Source organism: Coregonus lavaretus (genome assembly GCF_964263955.1).
Source record: "Coregonus lavaretus genome assembly, chromosome: 15".
Lineage (NCBI taxonomy): Eukaryota > Metazoa > Chordata > Actinopteri > Salmoniformes > Salmonidae > Coregonus > Coregonus lavaretus.
In genome coordinates, this window is record NC_140002.1 from 8,548,329 (window position 1) to 8,568,522 (window position 20,194).

At 39.9% G+C, this 20,194-nt stretch overlaps 1 protein-coding gene across 4 annotated transcripts in view; it reads left to right on the top strand.

Annotated features, from left to right (window-relative positions):
- Positions 1 to 18,438, top strand: part of LOC311142979 (disks large homolog 2) — a gene marked incomplete at both ends in the record, with an annotated part of 224,674 nt that extends 206,236 nt beyond the window's left edge. For 3 of the 4 annotated variants that reach the window (XM_084178762.1, XM_084178761.1, XM_084178763.1), the window contains 7 exons: positions 2,509 to 2,554; positions 8,229 to 8,279; positions 8,660 to 8,761; positions 13,440 to 13,612; positions 17,152 to 17,261; positions 17,670 to 17,761; positions 18,332 to 18,438. In XM_084178762.1, the coding sequence (XP_084034888.1) occupies positions 2,509 to 2,554; positions 8,229 to 8,279; positions 8,660 to 8,761; positions 13,440 to 13,612; positions 17,152 to 17,261; positions 17,670 to 17,761; positions 18,332 to 18,438 (681 nt within the window). Of the gene's footprint in view, positions 1 to 1,937; positions 2,038 to 2,508; positions 2,555 to 8,228; positions 8,280 to 8,659; positions 8,762 to 13,439; positions 13,613 to 17,151; positions 17,262 to 17,669; positions 17,762 to 18,331 lie in introns of all 4 variants that reach the window. The other variant, XM_084178760.1, reaches the window with a different exon arrangement.
- Between the last annotated feature and the right edge of the window lie 1,756 nt (positions 18,439 to 20,194).

Below are 20,194 nucleotides of genomic sequence, written 5' to 3' on the forward strand. Positions count from 1 at the left end.
TTTTTTATTTTTTTATTTTATTCGCTTGCTTGCCTCACTATAATAATAATATCTGTTTAACATTTAATTACATTTGTATGGTCTTAGTGTTCTACCCAGAACCCTTTTCATCTGAATAAGCTTGATATGTCTGTTGGGCAAGTATCCATGGCAATGTCATAACCAGCTCTAAGAATGTGTTGGGCTAGTAAAGCAGACTTTTGAAACATGAAATGGTCACTGTATTTTGATGTGGCTCTAGGCCAAACTTTCAGCACTAATGGGCTAAGAAGCAGGATATCTCAAGCTGTTGTGTCGATACAAAAATCCCCTTACAGTTAGTGACTTAAATAACTGATCAGGTTTAAATCCCTAAGGGGGAATACTTATTATAGGCTGCATGCATTAGTTACAGCATGTCCTTTACAACTTTGATTAATAGCAATAGGTAACTCTAAGTGTGCGTCACAAATGATATCCTATTCCCTATATAGTGCACTATATTTGACCAGAGCCCTATAGGCCCTGATCGAAATTAGTGCACCATAGGGGAATATGGTGCCATTTGGGACACCGCCTTAGTCACATGAGATGAGACTCATTTGGTGTGTTACCCACACAGAACTATCATGATTTGTAGAAATAGTACATTTTGAGCACACATTGCATTCGTAGCATTGCTGTATCCTTCTCAATTGTAAACTCATATGATAGTCTGTCACAGATGTTACCAACGTTAACAAATATGCTAGTATGTCAATCCTTAGGAGACCACTGTGTAAGAATCACGACCACTGTGATACGTGTTACAGCCTACATCTCACTAGTAAATACAATTCTCAACTTTTATGCACACCTTAATCCACCCACAGTTATTGCAGATGACAGTTAGTTATTTCAGCTGACAGTTATTTCAGCTGACAGTTATTTCAGCTGACAGTTACTTCAGCTGACAGTTAGAGCCAAATGTATCAGACATGCACAGTTGAGGCTGCTATTGAACCAGTTTCAATGATCATTGCTGGTTTAAAGATTATACCTTTAGAATCGGATTTATGAAGCACATGTATGCAAATGAGTATTCGCCGCAAATAAACATCACAACTGCTATTCCTTCTTTCTCCTCCACGCCGCCTACTAGCTTCTTAAACAGCGCTATGCACAACTTCTCTCCTTTAATTTTGTTTGTTTATAATTTAACACACACAACATTTGATCAATCTGACCCCTTTCGTATTGTAATTATTTATATGTTTGTTCAGTTAGGATTTTATATCTTCACAAGCATATCTAAATATATAGTTTTAGGCAACAATGACATTATTTATTTCAGCCATGGCATGGGATCTCATCCCTCCACCTCCCAAAGTTCTGACCTGCATGATTGTTGGACATCATTTGTGTCACAGCCATGTTCCTAATGTCATAGCATGATCCTGTTAACGTCTTTGCTGCATGGCATACCACATATCGGCATTTTTTTGACATGTGTTCTGTTATTTCATTTTATTTTCAAGTGTTTGAGAATGTCTCGGGTGCAATTATGCACATGAAGTAAATGATGGCAAATTATTACTGCGTAGTTCTTCTCTCTCACACATTGAGTCATTTTGACAGTGTTATTGTCGAACAGCCTCTTTATTACAAATCACATCTGTAAAACAAAATGAGAGATTTGTGAAATGTCATGATTAATTCATGATAATTTGTATTAGCTAAATCAACATATTTCTAAATGATTAGGTTATAATTCAACCCCGCTTTGATGGATGAATCAGCTAGTGTAATGTATGTACTGTAATGTCAGTCCTGTGATGTCAGTCATGTAGTCCATTTTTGGTGACCACGCCATCATTTCTTCATGTCCCACATATTGCAGCTAGTTGGTTTGTCAGCATGAATATGACAACAATTAGAGCTCCCTGTTTGCCCCACCCCATGCTTTCTTTCCTCCACAGTCATTCAATGACAAGCGTAAAAAGAACTTCATCTTTACACGAAAGTTCCCATTCTACAAGAACAAGGAGTTGGGTGAGCAGGATGGCAGTGATTCAGAACGTAAGTAGGCTTGAACACACACACACTGACACAGGTACACACACTGACACAGGTACACACACTGACACAGGTACATATAGGTGATATATAGGTTGTCGAGACGTGTGCAGGGATAGGGTTTTCATGGCGGTCCCCCTCCTATCTTTTTTTCTTCTCTCTCCTTTGGCTCTGGTGCAGTGATGGCGTCTGGGTGCTCAGGTCAGGATCAACACTGAGCAGTCACCAGTGGTCCCTCAAAAACTACCGCGGCACTCACAAAGTGGCCCAATATTCCCCCGTTATCTGTTATGACCGGTTCAGGCTGGTCGGCTTGTGTCTGAACTGAGACAGATGATCTGAGCTCGGCTAACTAATCTTGCCTTTCAGGATTTCACAGTTTCCCCTCTTTAATGCCACTTACCTCTTCCTTCCACCTTTCTGGCTATCCCTGCCCTTTCTCCTTGTCTTTGCTCTCTTGGGACGGCCATGTAGGACACCCCAGGAATAGGTGACGACGGGTATGGGACGAAGACGCTGAGTAAGTTGGTTGAGGAATGGTCCTGTCTGTACAGTCAAGCAACACTTCCCTCCCCCCAACACATTTCCCTTTTTACTTTATTTTTTGTTCCCTTATTGACTCGTTTTGATAGCCTGTTTGCATGCTTCAGTATGACGTCTCAGTTTGGGTCCTGATTGTCTTGATTTCTGTCACCTCCCATCCTAACTCTATGACATGTTTGCAAGACACAAAAATGGAAAGACATAAAGTTTTTGAGTTTGTCTGGAAATACATGTTGTGTTTTTACCACGCAACTAGTCTGTTCATAGTCTCTTTCTATAACAGACACAGCTGTTTGGGTGTACTCTTGGGCAGCTGAATGTGATCAACTATTTTTAGGCCAGCATGCTGAGGTGTTCGTACTGTCAGTGTTGTGTATATTTGTGCTTTTTAATTATTTCACATATAGTACATTTTGAATGTTCGCTGTAATCTATGATCCATGATATTCCTCTATTTTGATGCATTGTTGAATCCTATGAAAATATGAGATGTAAAGTGGAAGGGAAAAGTGCTCTTGCCTCCCATTTCTTGCTAGCTACAGTAGTCTCGTAGGCCTTTACAGTCGTACCCGTGTACTGGTTAAAAATGACATATTTGGGCACTAATAAGCAGGGTTTGTAACCAAAAATATCAACCACAATTTTTTTGTTCCGTTTCACTGTTCTGACCAGCAAAATAAAGTTCTGAACCGGTTCGAACCCCCAAAAAGTACTGGGTTATATCATTCCTTTCTGTTCCTTTTTTAACCTGTGAAATCAACAGTTTTTTACATTTAGCTCATTAAATTACTTCCCCAATCAGTGCGAATAGATCAGGCAAGCTAGTTGTTCACATGCGTGATGGACAGACAAGTGTAGCCTATGGCGCAAGATGCGACTGAAATTTTGCGAGAGAGGGTTGATGAGGAGGCTTAAAGTGCTGGGCATCTTGTTATGGCATGCATTATCTGAATTAGGTCCACAGAATTATACCTAGGAGGAGTGGCTTCTATGGAGGAACTTTGAATGTCCTTTGAGTTAGCTAGCTAACAAGCTTGAGCTAGCTGGCAAACAAATCTGTGTGTGCAGAGCGGCACCAGAATTAAAAACACGTCTTACCTTTTTGTAGTTAATAAATCCAACGCGAAACGTGATAACTAGGCCTATAGTATCCTTAACTAGCATTGAAAAACTAAATCCATTCTTCTTTAGCTATCAGTACAGTAGCCTATGCTTCAGAGGGGGGAGGGGCAGGTAGCCTAAACGCGCTTTGTAGCGTTTTTTTGTGGGACTAGAAACAAATGGCTGGAACGTAAAATAACGTTATTAACCGGTTCCCATGCTTTTAAAATAACGTTTCTGTTACAGAACAGTATGGGTCACTTTTATTCCCGGTTCCGTTTCTGTTCCTTAAAAAAAAAAGGTGTTCTGTTCCCTGAACCGGTTCCAACCCCTGCTAATAAGCGCCTAAATTGGAACGTGGTGGCTGTACAGTGACATGCTTTACATGACGTCAGAACTCTGGCTCTACGCTTCACAGCGCTGTATGGGTTTGACTGACAGCCGTTCTGTACTTGAGCACAGCGCGACAAGAAGTTGCTCCCATCCCTCTCTCTAATTGGGCAACTTTTGAAAATGTTTTGTTGAGTGAGGGAAATTCTGTAAATTAAGATGATCTGTGTATTTTGAAAGATGAGACGTTGAGGATTATAATAAATACCGCTTTGATGTCATGCAAGCAAGCCAAACACCTGTGAGTCCAAATGTGCACTTCACATCTCCAAATCATAAAACTCATGTCATATACAGTGTCAACGTTTATGATCACTATGTTTGATTTACAGTTTCAAGATGACATGTCATCATACCCTGGGTTGTTCTGAACAGAATGAGCCTATGTTTGTTTATTGTGAAGAACATTTGCCGTGGCACACGCACCTGAATGCACTCATGACTCCTTTCTATGCGCACCAAAATTAAATCTGTTTCTCTGAATTGCCTTGTGAAAGCCTAACACTGTAAGATCATATTTGATAACTTAGCTGGTCATGTTGGCAATAGAACAAGCCCACCTGACCGAGATTGCAATTCATAATGGACCGTTTTTGGATTGTGTAAACAACAACAATAATTGTGTGATGGTGGGGATGCAGGGTTGTGTTTGAAATGAAGCAACTACAAGTGTGCTTGCTCTAGTTCGTCAACGGCACAGCTAGGAGAGCTCAAAAAAGTACCTTATAGTTGAAGACTCTTCTTTGAGTCATAAGTGTATTGAAATTGCTTAGGAACTGTACACACATTGGAGAGGTGTGTGGCCACTTGGAGACACCAGTTAGTCCTCTCACTTAAACCCTTGTAATTTGTTTGTCTTATTTTGGACCTACCCCACATTATCCAGGAATAGTCTTTTATCATGTTACTGAATGTATCTGGAATATTTTCAGATTTTGTTATCAACAAATGCGGCAAAAAGTACAGTAACTGTAAAATGCACATAAAATCAACAATGTAATGTTTGGATTCAGTCTTGTGTCAGGTGAACTGTTGTTCTCACCTTTGGTCTAATAGTTTTCCCATTATCTCTAAACTGTTACCTTTCCATTGCTACCATGGTTATGCATAGGCTTTTCATATGGAATTCTGTAAGAAACATTTCAATTTAGCCCTATCCATATAGGACAATTCCCATGAGTGTAAAAGGTGAAAGGTTTTATTTTACTGCAACATTAATGGACACCCACCTTTGTAACGTTTTCTTTCTCCTATTTTTTATATAACTATTATCTTGCCGTGTTTAATCCCTATCCTGGGATCAGAATACAAATAGATGCACAACAAAATCATGTTGGTACTTTCTTGAGTTTCATGTGAAATAAATAAAAAAGCAACAATTATGTGAGAAGAGGATTTACACTATAATTACAGTAAAATTATGGCTGGAAGGGGGGGGGGGGGATTCTGAGGTGGCCGTGTTTTGCATATACTAACCAATCAACTTATACTAAAAACTTGGAAATCAATCAATCCGCCATCATTAACACAATGGAAAAATCTAATGATTTATTATTGAAATATTGAAATAGCATGGGCGACTGATAAAAACAAGTTGGTACAATTTAAGGCCAAGTGGCAAACCATAATGCAGCCACTAGGGATGGGGGTGTGAGCATGCGAGTCTGGCCAGATGAGATGTAGCCATTGTTTGTGTGCGTCTGTAAGTTGTTGTTCGTATGTATGTTTGTATCTGGAGTTAAAAAATCTATCAAATAAAAATCTACTTAACATGCTCTCTAAAAGCAGCACCAATTAGATACAGCTGTACCTTTCTGTGAGTTGCCAGATAACAGTTCATATAGATTTTATAGGTGTTATGCTGAAGCATTGAAACTAAAGCAGGGCACTTAATGTGTTATAGTATAAGGTTAAATTAATCCTGGCAAAGAGAATGGGAAGGTTTTGAGACAAGCACACAATGTGATCATCCACCCGAGAACTACAGTCATGACCTAAATTAGATTAGGCCTATATTGACAATCTTTTGATGAGAGAAAATGATTTGCCCTCATATTATTCAAGTGTATCGACCAAATAGTACAATGAAGCAACCAATATCACAATATAACTTGACACATTTCCCAACCCAAGCTCTAAATGAAAACGCATCCACTGGTCACTACTGCAGGCGAGAGAAAACAACCTCAGTGTTTGGGATAAAACGGATCCTTGAAAAGCCTGTTTGCATAGTGCACTAGATAGTCACAATTCACTTCGAAAGCATTATACATTTTCTTGCCTTCTGTTGGGTGTTGTGTCACTACTCTTCGGTCACAATCAGTCCCAATCCCTTTTTTTGTATGGTTAATTCACAATTTACATCGAGTGTTTTCATTGAACGTGTCTAATCACTTATTTATTCATCCAGATTGATACTTACAGTGAGGGAAAAAAGTATATGATCCCCTGCTGATTTTGTACGTTTGCCCACTGACAAAGAAATTATCAGTCTATAATTTTAATGGTAGGTTTATTTGAACAGTGAGAGAGAGAGAGAGAATAACAACAAAAAAATCAAGAAAAACGCATGTCAAAAATGTTATAAATTGATTTGCATTTTAATGAGGGAAATAAGTATTTGACCCCTCTGCAAAACATGACTTAGTACTTGGTGGCAAAACCCTTGTTGGCAATCACAGAGGTCAGATGTTTCTTGTAGTTGGCCACCAGGTTTGCACACATCTCAGGAGGGATTTTTTCCCACTCCTCTTTGCAGATCTTCTCCAAGTCATTAAGGTTTCGATGCTGACGTTTGGCAACTCGAACCTTCAGCTCCCTCCACAGATGTTCTATGGGATTAAGGTCTGGAGACTGGCTAGGCCACTCCAGGACCTTAATGTGCTTCTTCTTGAGCCACTCCTTTGTTGCCTTGGCTGTGTGTTTTGGGTTATTGTCATGCTGGAATATACATCCACAACCCATTTTCAATGCCCTGGCTGAGGGAAGGAGGTTATCACCCAAGATTTGACGGTACATGGCCCCATCCATCGTCCCTTTGATGCGGTGAAGTTGTCCTGTCCCCTTAGCAGAAAACACCCCCAAAGCATAATGTTTCCACCTCCATGTTTGACGGTGGGGATGGTGTTCTTGGGGTCATAGGCAGCATTCCTCCTCCTCCAAACACGGCGAGTTGAATTGATGCCAAAAGCTCCATTTTGGTCTCATCTGACCACAACACTTTCACCCAGTTCTCCTCTGAATCATTCAGATGTTCATTGGCAAACTTCAGATGGGCATGTATATGTGCTTTCTTGAGCAGGGGGACCTTGCGGGCGCTGCAGGATTTCAGTCCTTCACGGCGTAGTGTGTTACCAATTGTTTTCTTGGTGACTATGGTCCCAGCTGCCTTGAGATCATTGACAAGATCCTCCCGTGTAGTTCTGGGCTGATTCCTCACCGTTCTCATGATCATTGCAACTCCACGAGGTGAGATCTTGCATGGAGCCCCAGGCCGAGGGAGATTGACAGTTATTTTGTGTTTCTTCCATTTGCGAATAATCACACCAACTGTTGTCACCTTCTCACCAAGCTGCTTGGCGATGGTCTTGTAGCACATTCCAGCCTTGTGTAGGTCTACAATCTTGTCCCTGACATCCTTGGAGAGCTCTTTGGTCTTGGCCATGGTGGAGAGTTTGGAATCTGATTGATTGATTTCTTCTGTGGACAGGTGTCTGATATACAGGTAACAAACTGAGATTAGGAGCACTCCCTTTAAGAGCGTGCTCCTAATCTCAGCTCGTTACCTGTATAAAAGACACCTGGGAGCCAGAAATCTTTCTGATTGAGAGGGGGTCAAATACTTATTTCCCTCATTAAAATGCAAATCAATTTCTAACATTTGTGACATGCGTTTTTCTGGATTTTTTTGTTGTTATTCTGTCTCTCACTGTTCAAATAAACCTACCATTAAAATTATAGACTGATCATTTCTTTGTCAGTGGGCAAACGTACAAAATCAGCAGGGGATCAAATACTTTTTTCCCTCACTGTATCCTGTCTTGGGACACTTGGTCAAGAGAATAAGCATGAACATGCATGTAATGTCCGTTTTAGTAACTGGTTTCTGTTTTATAGTAACTATTTTAGTAACCGTTTTTTTTATTGTTTTATGTCACCAGGGAGTCAAGAGGACATTATTCTCTCCTATGAGCCTGTCATTCGACAAGAGAGTGAGTACTCCTCCAATCTTTTACCAGAGTGGTCCTTGATAATGCCTCAGCACTATATCAGTCAGTGAAACATTAGCCGCTTACACATTGTCACGCTATATCCATGCACGCCAGTGTGTACAAGCGCCACATAGGTTTTAAAAGCGAGAGACAAAACAATTGATTACTTCCTGCGAGGAAGATTCTGGAAAGTTCTTCTTGAGTCTCTAGACATCGAAACCTCTCTGGCACTAGCACGCATTGGCTTGCTCAGATATAGCGTGACAATGGGTATTGTAGTGAAATTGCTTGCCCACATTTACTGTGGAGACTAATGCTAAGTGCACAGTTATAGCCTCTTATGTCTGTAAATTAGTCGATTGACACATTTTATCTTTCAGTTAATTACGCCAGACCCGTCATAATCCTTGGACCAATGAAAGACAGAATCAACGACGACCTGATATCAGAATTCCCTGACAAATTTGGCTCCTGCGTGCCACGTAAGTCCCTCTACCTTCACAAGAAGACCAGAGGCCGTATGTATACAGCTTCTCAGAGTAAGAGCACTGATTTAAGATCAGTTTAGCCACTTAGATAAAAATGGATAAGATTTCATAGACAGAGAGGACCTGATCCTAGATCAGCACTCCTACTCTGAGACGCTTGATACATATTGCCCCAGGAGTCAGTCTTCCAGGCTGTCTCAGGGTGGACACAGTTGCTGCATCAATAATACATTGTGTGATCATGTGCCCTTGTGATTAGCTCTCCCTAATAAATTCCACTGTGCTGCCAATATACCATTGTGGTTTTATTTGATACCCATCTCCTTCATTTGTTATGTCGTTATAGTGTTTGATTCATAATTTTTCCTAATTTCTCACCAAAAATCTATACGTTTTCCCCCCTTACATGTTTTGTTGGGTTCTTTGCTTTGTATTATACATACTTGGTTAAATTATCCAGAGATGATTTCTTGATGGCAATAATAATGTAGGATTTTATTATACCCTGCTATTCACATGTGCAATTCCATTGAACCATTAAAGTTCAGATTTTTAGAACATGACGTTAAATGTCTCCTCACGCTGAAAGTAGTCTATGGTTCGATTTTGCTTGAAACAATTACTACAAACTTCAGCTAACTTTTGCCACAGCTAGCTAATAATCAATGGAAGTTGTTTATTTTTTAATGGCCAACTGAAGAAAGGCATAACCCAACAAAAGCTATGGCAACAAATCAAATACATGTGGATTTTGTTTTACAGGCAACAGGATTTGGGGTTTTGGATGTTTTTTTTATCACTGTTGTAGCCCAGTCTGAAAGATAGTGTGACCATACTACTAAGTTCAAAGGTTCAAGGACAGTAGAGTGCTTCTGGCATTTCTCATCAGTACACCATTAATATGGTCTCACAATCCAAGCCTCATAGCAGGCCTATGATTAATTCCTGGAAAAGTTTTGGATCTTCATGAGAGTTTTTGCTCCTGTTTGATTTTGGGAATCAGAAAACTGAACGTAATTTAATGAAAATAATCTTGAAAACGTGGATTTTTGGGACTGTATTAAAAGTGGACTAAGTAAGGGATAATCAATGAGGGGCTATGCGTTCTATGGAAAATAATGAACGACGTGGAAGGTGTAGCCCCGTGTAGCTCAGTTGGTAGAGCATGGCGCTTGCAACGCCAGGGTTGTGGGTTTGATTCTGACGGGGGGCCAGTATGAAAAATGTATGCACTCACTAACTGTAAGTCGCTCTGGATAAGAGCGTCTGCTAAATGACTAAAATGTTAAAATGTGGGTTCCACAACGCGCTGGCGGAGTGGAACTGACCTTCCACAGAGTTGCATTATTTTCCAGAGAACGCATAGAGCCCCGAGTTGATTATCCCTTTTATATCATGGCTATAATTTAACAGATTTGCCAATAGAAATGTGTTCAATTGCTGGTAGAAATATGTTCAACCTCCACTGAGGTAGCTAGCAAGTTTACTAGATAGTTACAGTAGTTGCCATGGTAACCAAACAAACAGATGCGCTAGTTTAGCTAACCAAACTATCAGTCCTAGCTTGCTATTATGAAAATCAAATTCAACAATACCAATACTGTTTTCAATTCGACTTTTGCTTTCAAAAGCAGCTCAAACAAAACATGTAAAAAATGAACTATAGCCATGGTATAGTGAGGAATAGAGTGCATTCGGAAAGTATTCAGACCCCTTGACTTTTCCACATTTTGTCACGTTACAGCCTTATTCTAAAATTGATAAAATTATTTTTTCCCCTCATCAATCAACACAGAATACCCCATAATGACAAAGCAAAAACAGAAATGTTTGCAAATGTATAAAAAAACAAAAACAGAAATACGTTATTTACATAAGTATTCAGACCCTTTGCTATGAAACTCGATATTGAGCTCAGGTGCATCCTGTTTCCATTGATCATCCTTGAGATGCTCTACAACTTGATTGGAGTCCACCTGTGGTAAATTCAATTGATTGGACATGATTTGGAAAGGCACACACCTGTCTATATAAGGTCCCACAGTTGACAGTGCATGTCAGAGCAAAAACCAAGCCATGAGGTCGAAGGAATTGTCCGTAGAGCGCCAAGACAGGATTGTGTCGAGGCACCGATCTGGGGAAAGGTACCAAAAAATTTCTGCAGCATTGGAGGTCCCCAAGAACAAAGTTACCTCCATCATTCTTAAATGGAAGAAGTTTGGAACCATCAAGACTCTTCCTAGAGCTAGCCACCCGGCCAAACTGAGCAATCGGGGTAGAAGGGCCTTGGTCAGGGAGGTGACCAAGAACCCGATGGGCTCTCTGACAGAGCTCCAGAGTTCTTCTGTGGAGATGGGAGAACCTTTTAGAAGGACAACCATCTCTGCAGCACTCCACCAATCAGGCCTTTATGGTAGAGTGGCCAGACGGAAGCCACTCCTCAGTAAAAGGCACATGACAGCCTGCTTGGAGTTTGCCAAAAGGCACCTAAAGGACTCTCAGACCATGAGAAACAAGATTATCTGGCCTGATGAAACAAAGATTGAACTCTTTGGCCTGAATTTCAAGCGTCACGTCTGGAGGAAACCTGGCACCATCCCTACGGTGAAGCATGGTGGTGGTAGCATCATGCTGTGGGGATGTTTTTCAGCGGCAGGTACTGGGAGACTAGTCAGGATTAAGGGAAAGATGAACGGAGCAAAGTACAGAGAGATCTTTGATGAAAACCTGCTCTAGAGCGCTCAGGACCTCAGACTGGGGCGAAGGTTCACCTTCCAACAGGACAACAACCCTAAGCACACAGCCAAGACAACGCCTTTAGTGGCCCAGTCAGAGCCCGGACTTGAACACGATCGACCATCTCTGGAGAGAACTGAAAATAGCTGTGCAGCGACGCTCCCCATCCAACCTGACAGAGCTTGAGAGGATCTGCAGAGAAGAATGGGAGAAACTCCCCAAATACATGTGTGCCAAGCTTGTAGCGTCATACCCAAGAATACTCTAGGCTGTAAACAAAGTACTGAGTAAAGGTCTGAATACTTATGTCAATTTGATATTTCAGTTTTCTATTTTTAATACATTTGCAAACATTTCTAAAAACCTGTTTTTGCTTTGTCATTATGGGGTATTGTGTGTAGATTGATGAGGGGAAAAAACTATTGAATCATTTTTAGAATAAGGTTGTAACGTAACAAAATGTGAAAAAAGTCAAGGGGTCTGAATACTTTCCGAATGCACTGTATTTAAAAACAATTGTTTGAGTAATATGCCCTTTTAAATACAGTTTAAGTATAACGATAGTATTTGATACTATTGTATATTTCAAAGAACTGTCCACACCACTGTCTTGATGATGTCATATTTTTATTTTGATCGTCATTGTTTTGATTTTGTTTGTTTTAATTTACTTATCTTTTTATTCCATCTATTTTTAAAACCATGTAAAGCGGCTAACAGTTCAGGGCAGCCAGGTAAGTGAGCCCCTTAGTTACACTACATTCTGTATACCAGCAACTAAGTTATTGGTAAATACAATGTAGTGACAGGAAGTAGAATAAGTTCAACGCTGTTGTAAGTAGTTTATTCAAAATGGACTTAGAGAAGTAGCAGTATTGACATTTAAAAATACTCCAAATGCCTCTCTATACACAGCTACCAGGAGATCTACAGATGAATTGTGGGGAATGGGTAGATTTCCCTTCTCATTTGTATATCTATAGATTCTCCGGGAAATCTACACATTTTTTACAAGATTTTCTGGGGAACCGCTAGATTTCCCTATTTTACACATTTACTGTAGCACGTATACCAAAATTAATATTGAACAAAAAGTCAATTTACAGTATCATAACACTTAGACTGGGTTTACATTCAATCACCCTGCAAACACCAGATCTCAGCTTAGGTGCACTACTTTTTATGGTTTCAAAACACAATCATGCTATTTTGAAACATTTTCTTCTAACAGTGCACAATTAATTAGTTTGTTTACACAAACAAGTATAACAGTTGTGTTTATGTACTGTATCTATACTGTAGTCACACTGTACCTACCTATGTAACTATAATGTAAATAAAAGGTATTAGGGTCACAAATTGTAAACCAGTAACAGCAAATGTCGCCTTGTGATCAACTTTTTTCTCCTTATTGTTTAAAGTCCTTAATTTCACAGTGGTTGAATTAAGCTGTGTGTGTTTTCCTAAGATTTGAGAAAGATATTGCTTTGTTGTCATCCGATGGACTGTTGTCGAAGCCGTCTGATTTTTTCGAGACACATCGCCCTATAAATTTGATTAAACATGCCCTTGATGTTTATCTATGATGATAATGAGGGTTTCAAGGACTCAGTGAGTGACTATTGGGCTGGATCCAATCCGTATCATGAAAGTATTGCGGAAGATCCGTGTTAAAATGTAAAGGTAATTTCCGATTGAGGCGACATATGCAGTGTTTACCATGAATGCAGTCTCCGCGAACGCGGGAACATTGCTTTTAAATTTCAATCGAGCTATAATGGCTCTTCTGTGATAAGTTGTTAAACCAATCACTCTACACGCTGCCCCCTCTATAACTCGCTTCTCAATAAGTTGCACATTCAGTTAAACAGTTTCCTCCCTTTACATTGTACTTTCTGTATTCTTTACCTTATTGCCTTCTCCTCTTGCACCAAAGACACCACTCGATCGAGGCGGGACTACGAGGTCGATGGGCGGGACTACCATTTTGTAATGTCCAGAGAGCAGATGGAGCAGGACATCCAAGAGCACAAGTTCATTGAGGCGGGCCAGTACAACGACAATCTATATGGAACCAGTGTTCAGTCGGTCAAATATGTGGCTGAGAGGGTGAGTGTCACTGTCATAGTCATTGATATATACTGTATTTAGGCAGTGTATATTCGACAGGCAGAAAATGAATGGCGGCAGACGGCAGTGCGCTAATCCAATGTTAACTTTTATGCCTTTTCCTAACGCTTCGAACACACCGACTGGGTCTTGCGTTTTGGTACACCAGAAGTACATTCATTTACAATGGAACGCTGCGTTTGCCTTGCAGCATTGCGTTGCAGAGGCAGTTGCAGTGCGTTCTGTGTGGTGCATATGTTGGATTTATCGAACGTATGCGTCAAACTGTATGCGTAACCAGGTTGACAGAAATGGTAGCAGAAGGTGAATGTTGAACTTTTGTTGCACACATATCTAGATGATGCTGCATACTATTGGGTACTATTTGGTACACTGCATACTATTGGGTACTATTTGGTACACCAGAAATACATTCATTTCCAATGGAACGCTGCGTTTGCCTTGCAGCATTGTGTTGCAGAGGCATTTGCAGTGCGCGTTGCAGAGGCAGTTGCAGTGCGTTCTATGTGGTGCATACGTATGCGTCAAACTGTATGTGTACACGGCTTGACTGAAATGGTAGCAGAAGGTGAATGTTGAACTTTTGCGTACTATTCTGCACAAAAGCGCTATCGGTGTTAATTAACTTCACTGAAACTATATCTAACCTTAACGTAATTCCTAATTCCTAAACCTAACCCTACTCACAACCTTAATACATTTTGACCCCTATTTATTAACTTATGTTTTTCTTCTGCTGGTCGAATATACACTTCCATATATTTAACACTATTCGTGTTCCATTTAATTCTGTGGTTGTAGCATTGTGTTGATCTAAATTTAATCCAGACAAAATGTGTTTTTGTGTGTGATGTAACCACACAAAGATCATACCAAGATTTTCATTTTATTAGACAAATTTCTGAATTTTAAAATGTGGGTCTGTGTGTCTGTGTGTCTTATTGGATGAATAACCAAAAGGATTACCATGGTCTCCAAGCGTATCTATTCCTTTTTATGTGCTATACAGTGGGGGAAAAAAGTATTTAGTCAGTTCTCCCACTTAAAAAGATGAGAGAGGCCTGTAATTTTCATCATAGGTACACGTCAACTATGACCGACAAATTGAGGAAAAAAATTCCAGAAAATCACATTGTAGGATTTTTAATGAATTTATTTGCAAATTATGGTGGAAAATAAGTATTTTGTCACCTACAAACAAGCAAGATTTCTGGCTCTCACAGACCTGTAACTTCTTCTTTAAGAGGCTCCTCTGTCCTCCACTCGTTACCTGTATTAATGGCACCTGTTTGAACTTGTTATCAGTATAAAAGACACCTGTCCACAACCTCAAACAGTCACACTCCAAACTCCACTATGGCCAAGACCAAAGAGCTGTCAAAGGACACCAGAAACAAAATTGTAGACCTGCACCAGGCTGGGAAGACTGAATCTGCAATAGGTAAGCAGCTTGGTTTGAAGAAATCAACTGTGGGAGCAATTATTAGGAAATGGAAGACATACAAGACCACTGATAATCTCCCTCGATCTGGGGCTCCACGCAAGATCTCACCCCGTGGGGTCAAAATGATCACAAGAACGGTGAGCAAAAATCCCAGAACCACACGGGGGGACCTAGTGAATGACCTGCAGAGAGCTGGGACCAAAGTAACAAAGCCTACCATCAGTAACACACTACGCCGCCAGGGACTCAAATCCTGCAGTGCCAGACGTGTCCCCCTGCTTAAGCCAGTACATGTCCAGGCCCGTCTGAAGTTTGCTAGAGTGCATTTGGATGATCCAGAAGAGGATTGGGAGAATGTCATATGGTCAGATTAAACCAAAATAGAACTTTTTGGTAAAAACTCAACTCGTCGTGTTTGGAGGACAAAGAATGCTGAGTTGCATCCAAAGAACACCATACCTACTGTGAAGCATGGGGGTGGAAACATCATGCTTTGGGGCTGTTTTTCTGCAAAGGGACCAGGACGACTGATCCGTGTAAAGGAAAGAATGAATGGAGCCATGTATCGTGAGATTTTGAGTGAAAACCTCCTTCCATCAGCAAGGGCATTGAAGATGAAACGTGGCTGGGTCTTTCAGCATGACAATGATCCCAAACACACCGCCCGGGCAACGAAGGAGTGGCTTCGTAAGAAGCATTTCAAGGTCCTGGAGTGGCCTAGCCAGTCTCCAGATCTCAACCCCATAGAAAACCTTTGGAGGGAGTTGAAAGTCTGTGTTGCCCAGCGACAGCCCCAAAACATCACTGCTCTAGAGGAGATCTGCATGGAGGAATGGGCCAAAATACCAGCAACAGTGTGTGAAAACCTTGTGAAGACTTACAGAAAACTTTTGACCTGTGTCATTGCCAACAAAGGGTATATAACAAAGTATTGAGAAACTTTTGTTATTGACCAAATACTTATTTTCCACCATAATTTGCAAATAAATTCATTAAAAATCCTACAATGTGATTTTCTGGATAATTTTTTCTCATTTTGTCTGTCATAGTTGACGTGTACCTATGATGAAAATTACAGGCCTCTCTCATCTTTTTAAGTGGGAGAACTTGCACAATTGGTGGCTGACTAAATACTTTTTCCCCCCACTGTATACCCCCTTCTAATAAAGTACTTTGTTTAGAAACAGTCATTTGACTCAATCAAGGACATTATGTGAATTCAACGATATACACTGAGTATACTTAAGCAATAAGGCACGAGGGGGTGTGGTATATGGCCAATATACCACGGCTAAGGGCTGTTCTTAAACACGACGCAAAGCGGAGTGCCTGGATATAGCCCTTATCCGTGGTATATTGGCCATGTACCACAAACCCCCGAGGTGCCTTATTGCTATTATATACTGGTTACCAACATAATTACAGCAGTAAAAATAAATGTTTTGTTATACCCATGGTATACGGTCTGAAATACCACGGCTGTCAGCCATTCAGGGCTCGAACCACCCAGTTTATAAAAAACATTAAGGTCACCTGCTCTTTCCATGACAGACTGACCAGGTGAAAGCTATGATCCCTTATTGATATCACTTGTTAAATCCACTTCAATCAGTGTAGATGAAGGGGAGGGGACAGGTTAAAGAAGGATTTTTAAGCCTTGAGACAGTTGAGACATGGATTGTGTATGTGCCATACAGAAGTTGAATGGGCAAGACAAACTATTTAAGTGCCTTTGAACAGGGTATGGTAGTAGGTGCCAGGCGCACCGGTTTGTGTCAAGAACTGCAACATTGCTGGGTTTTTCACGCTCAACATATCCCTGTGGAACGCTTTCGACACCTTGTGGCTGTTCTGAGGACAAAGGGTGCACCCCCTTTGTTGCAGTTCTTGACACAAACCGGTGCGCCTGGCACCTACTACCATACCCTGTTCAAAGGCACTTAAATATTTTGTCTTGCCCATTCAACTTCTGTATGGCACATACAACTCAATATTAGGAAGGTGTTCTTAATGTTTTGTACACGCAGTGTATACTGTATACAGTGTATAAACTGTCTCTTTCCTCTGTCAGCAGGGTAAACACTGCATACTGGACGTGTCGGGGAATGCCATAAAACGACTACAAGTAGCACAACTCTATCCCATTGCCATCTTTATAAAGCCTAGGTCCATTGATTCATTAATGTGAGTTCTCTCATACCCTAACTCATGAAAATATTATTATATAGCAGATGTGTTTATTACGGATATGCAATACAAGGGAAGGAGCTGACATCATTAAATTGAGTGCAGAATGCATTTTTAAGTGGTCACCAAAGTGGGGAGGGGGCAAATCAGGCAATTAAGTGGAAATGGGAGTTGAATACCACATTAACTTCATGAATGTAATTCATAGTCCATACATGTGGAAATGTAGTTGCAGAGAGTAGAACCTTAGGGGGCGGGTTACCCGGACGCAGATTTAAGCCTAGTCCTAGACTTTCAATGGAGATTCTGCATTGAGCTTGCTTTGTAGTCCATGACTAGGCATAATAGGTGTCCGGGAAACCGCCCCATGGTGTCTGATGCCTCACAACAAATCTCTGTTCTCAGGGAGATGAATAAGAGATTAACAGAAGAGCAGGCCAGGAAGACATTTGACCGGGCCATGAAGCTGGAACAGGAGTTTGGCGAGTTTTTCACAGGTACAGTATCCATGAGTAAAGATGCACAATGTTCCTATTTTTTGACAAAAGAGATGTGAAAGTTGTAGTCTTACTTCTCTGTCAATTTCAGTGCAACCCTTGTTGATGTATACAGTTCTGGGGGCTCATTTCTCAACCCTCTGTGGATTACACCAAAAAAATTGACCTACATGGAGAGCCTACAATTAGAGGGAATTATGAACATTATTGATGTTCATCATTTCAATGATAAAACAGATCCATACTGTAATTCTTTGCATGTGAATGAGCATTACAAGCCTGCCTGGATAATGCCCTTCATTCACCTTTAATGGTGACAAATTACACCCTCATTTGCTGTATGGTTAGGAACTATTGGAACTAATTCACCCAGTAAAAACAAAAAGAGCAGGGTTTAGCAGAATGTGTGACTTTTTCAACCTAACCTGTGGGACCATAATGTGTTCTATGGGTGCAATTTATTATTATCACTAACAGTATGTACATGACAAAAAAATATTTCCTTCTATTAGAAAATAATGTATAAATGGTTAGATCTTCCCGTACTGAATGTATCCCCTTGTTTTGCAGCCCTTGTTCAAGGAGACACCTTAGAAGACATTTATAACCACTGCAAAATGGTGATAGAGGAGCATTCGGGACCTTACATCTGGATCCCATCAAAGGAGAAATTATGAGAACACACCACTTTGGCAGGGATATTGGACTGCTAGATTCACAACATACTTTGTAAAAAATGATCAACTGTAATGGTAATTTATATTGTTCATAATTATAGCCAATTAAAACGATTTTTTTGTTATAGTTTTTAGTTTTTTTTTACTTTCAATATGAATGTTCCTGAATGTACACTACAAAGTTTAAGAAACATTTTTGGGCTCAAAAAAATTGACGGTTTGTATATTTAATGTTTTTTTATTTTAGAAAATGCAAAGGAAATGAAATAAACAAGGGCATGTGTTCACGTCGACACTGCGTGGAATTTAAAATGAATATTCGACGATGGCAGAGACACAAGTCATCGCCACGGCAATGAAGGAGGGGAAGGAAATAATATCAGCTTCTTTTGCTAGCACTTGTGTCCGATATTCACCTCACATCAGTAGCTGACATTTTGTGTGACTTTAGCAGCTATGGCCCTTGGACACAGTTAATCACAATCCTCCTATTTTTACATTATTATTTTTTATTATTTTGTGAATCCAGATTTGTTTTAAAATGTTTTATTTGAAGAATAATTCTCCTCAACTGTGTTTTTTTTTTTTTGTGTGTGTGGATTATTTCTTTAAAAATACAGTTATTGTTAAGATGCTTTGATTAGAATGAAGAATTAAGGGGGAAATCTACATTTAGGTGTAGGAAATGTGACATTATATTTTGCTATTTATACTGATAGAGGGCACAACAGCACAGAAAGTATTTATTATGAAGATATATAACTTTGATTAAAAAATAAATAATAAAACTGATCTTAATTGTTTAACATAGTGTGATGTGGTAGATGTAGTGATGATGGGGTTGTTATTTGAGAGTAAATGGAAAACTACAGGTCCCAAGTCCTTTGAGGACTGATAGTAAGTCATGCACTGTGGTGAGCCTACAAGTCTAAGGCCGTATATTCACAAAGCAGCCTAATGATAAGAATTGCTCCTAAGTGGCAAAGTTATCAGAATTCTGTCATTTTCCCCATTAGTGTAATACATTTTCTGAAAGTAATTCACAAACTTAAACGTTTAAGGGGCATGTTCTCACTTTGTGCACGTTTGCCACAAACTTCCCAACATGTGTATTCCCAGTGGCCTAGTGCAACGGCTGGAAAGTGTCTGAAGTGAAATTTCACAAATGAAAAGTAAGTATCAATATGAATTACAGTAGGCCTATAACCAAATGCAATGTGCTTTGTTGCTTTTTTTTCAATCATGAAACACACTTTGGGATTTTGATTAATGGAGGCATCTGTGTCTTCCATTCAATTATTTAAAGAACTATAGTCTTGTATATCGATTATAATTAAAGTAAATTAAAGAAAGGATTATCAAATAGTATAAAGATTTCTTACAAGTCTTACGGTTATCAATCAATCTTATTTTATTTAGTGAATGTTGTCCGTAGTACTGAATCGTGGTGCTGCATCAATGATGTGCCAATACAGTGAGGGGAAAAAAGTATTTGATCCCCTGCTGATTTTGTACGTTTGCCCACTGACAAAGAAATGATCAGTCTATAATTTTAATGGTAGGTTTATTTGAACAGTGAGAGACAGAATAACAACAAAAAAATCCAGAAAAACGCATGTCAAAAATGTTATAAATTGATTTGCATTTTAATGAGGGAAATAAGTATTTGACCCCTCTGCAAAACATTACTTACTACTTGGTGGCAAAACCCTTGTTGGCAATCACAGAGGTCAGACGTTTCTTGTAGTTGGCCACC